We start from the raw sequence: 1,289 nt of genomic DNA, 5'->3' as shown, positions 1-1,289 counted from the left end.
CAAAGGAGCCTCCATCCGTGGGTCCCTGATCGCCCAGTGCCTGAGGCAATTGGGCAGTGGAGCGGCTGGAGGGAGGGGCACCTGTGGCTCTGTGCCCTCTGCCCTGCGACCACCCTCCCCAAGCCTGGCCGCCTCACACCTCTGCCCTCGCTGCAGGTCCTGGACTCGGAGCAGGACCCCGCAGAGCGCGTCCCCGAGGTGGAGGAGGACCTGGACTTGCTGTACGACACCTTGGACATGGAGAACCCCAGCGACAGTGGCCCCGACCTAGAGGACGACGACAGCGTCCTTAGCACCCCTAAGCCCAAGCTCCGGTGCGCGGGGGGACCGGACGAGGCGGGGGGAGCGGGTGGGGAGGAAGGGGGGTGCTCAGGCGCGGGCCAGCCTCGGGAGGACAGCACGCATGGAGCCCACAGGTCCCCGGGAACAGCGGGTTGGGTCACACTTGGGAAGCTGGATTCCAGGGGGTGTTGCCTGCAGGAGGCGGTGGGGGCAGTGAGGCTGGCTGTGGGTGCTCCCAGGGTGCTGGCGGCCAGGCAAGGCACCCTCACAGGCGGGCAGCCGGAGGAGAGGGCACACTCCGGGGTGAGGTGTGGCCGTCCCAGGCCCCTCCCTGCCTGCCGTGCAGTGAGTGATCCCGCCCTCGCTTGTCCACATCCCCACGTGGCTTAGTCACCAGGTGCTAGAAGTCCCGCCCATCATTCTAGTGTGAACTGCCCTCTGTGCCCAAGAACCTGTAAGGCCCTCCACCTCCACACGCCTCTGCCTGCGGACCGGCCTGTGGCTGCGTCAGCCTGGGCGCGGTTTTTAGGGACACCGTCCATCTCGGCGGAGCGGGGCTCGGGCCGCCGGCCGCCCGTGTCCTCCCTCGTGAGCTGGTTCTGGATGGGGCCTCTGGGGAGCTGCTCTGCCAGGGGTCCCTGCAGGGGCGGGGCTGTGCCCTCAGGTGCAGAGGGTCCTGGACAGTAACCCCGCCCTCACTAGGCCCTACTTCGAAGGCCTGTCGCACTCCAGCTCGCAGACGGAGGTCGGGAGCGTCCACAGCGCCCGAAGCCAGAAGGAGCCTCCCAGTCCGGTAAGTGCAGGGGGGCCGGTCCGACCTGTTGTCGCTGCTGGGTCACTCACACACCGAAGCTGGAACCCAGCGCTCAGGTGCCGGCTCTCGTGTGGCCCAGCTCCTCGCCCGGCCAGGTGACTGCCCTGAGCCCGCACCCACGGAATCCCAGCCTGTCTCGAGGGCACCCCGGAGCCCGGCCCCACCCGACTCCCTCTCCTCACAGGCCGACGTG

At 69.1% G+C, this 1,289-nt stretch overlaps 1 protein-coding gene across 1 annotated transcript in view; it reads left to right on the top strand.

Annotated features, from left to right (window-relative positions):
- Positions 1-1,289, top strand: part of PACS2 (phosphofurin acidic cluster sorting protein 2) — a 20,295-nt gene that overhangs the window by 10,542 nt on the left and 8,464 nt on the right. The window contains 2 exon segments of the mRNA XM_015566735.1: positions 157-314; positions 985-1,075. Of these exon segments, the coding sequence (XP_015422221.1) occupies positions 157-314; positions 985-1,075 (249 nt within the window).

This window comes from Myotis davidii, unplaced genomic scaffold (assembly GCF_000327345.1).
Source record: "Myotis davidii unplaced genomic scaffold, ASM32734v1 scaffold472, whole genome shotgun sequence".
Taxonomy (NCBI): domain Eukaryota; kingdom Metazoa; phylum Chordata; class Mammalia; order Chiroptera; family Vespertilionidae; genus Myotis; species Myotis davidii.
The sequence above is the reverse complement of the archived record's forward strand: the minus strand, read 5'-3'. Positions and strand labels throughout refer to the sequence as shown.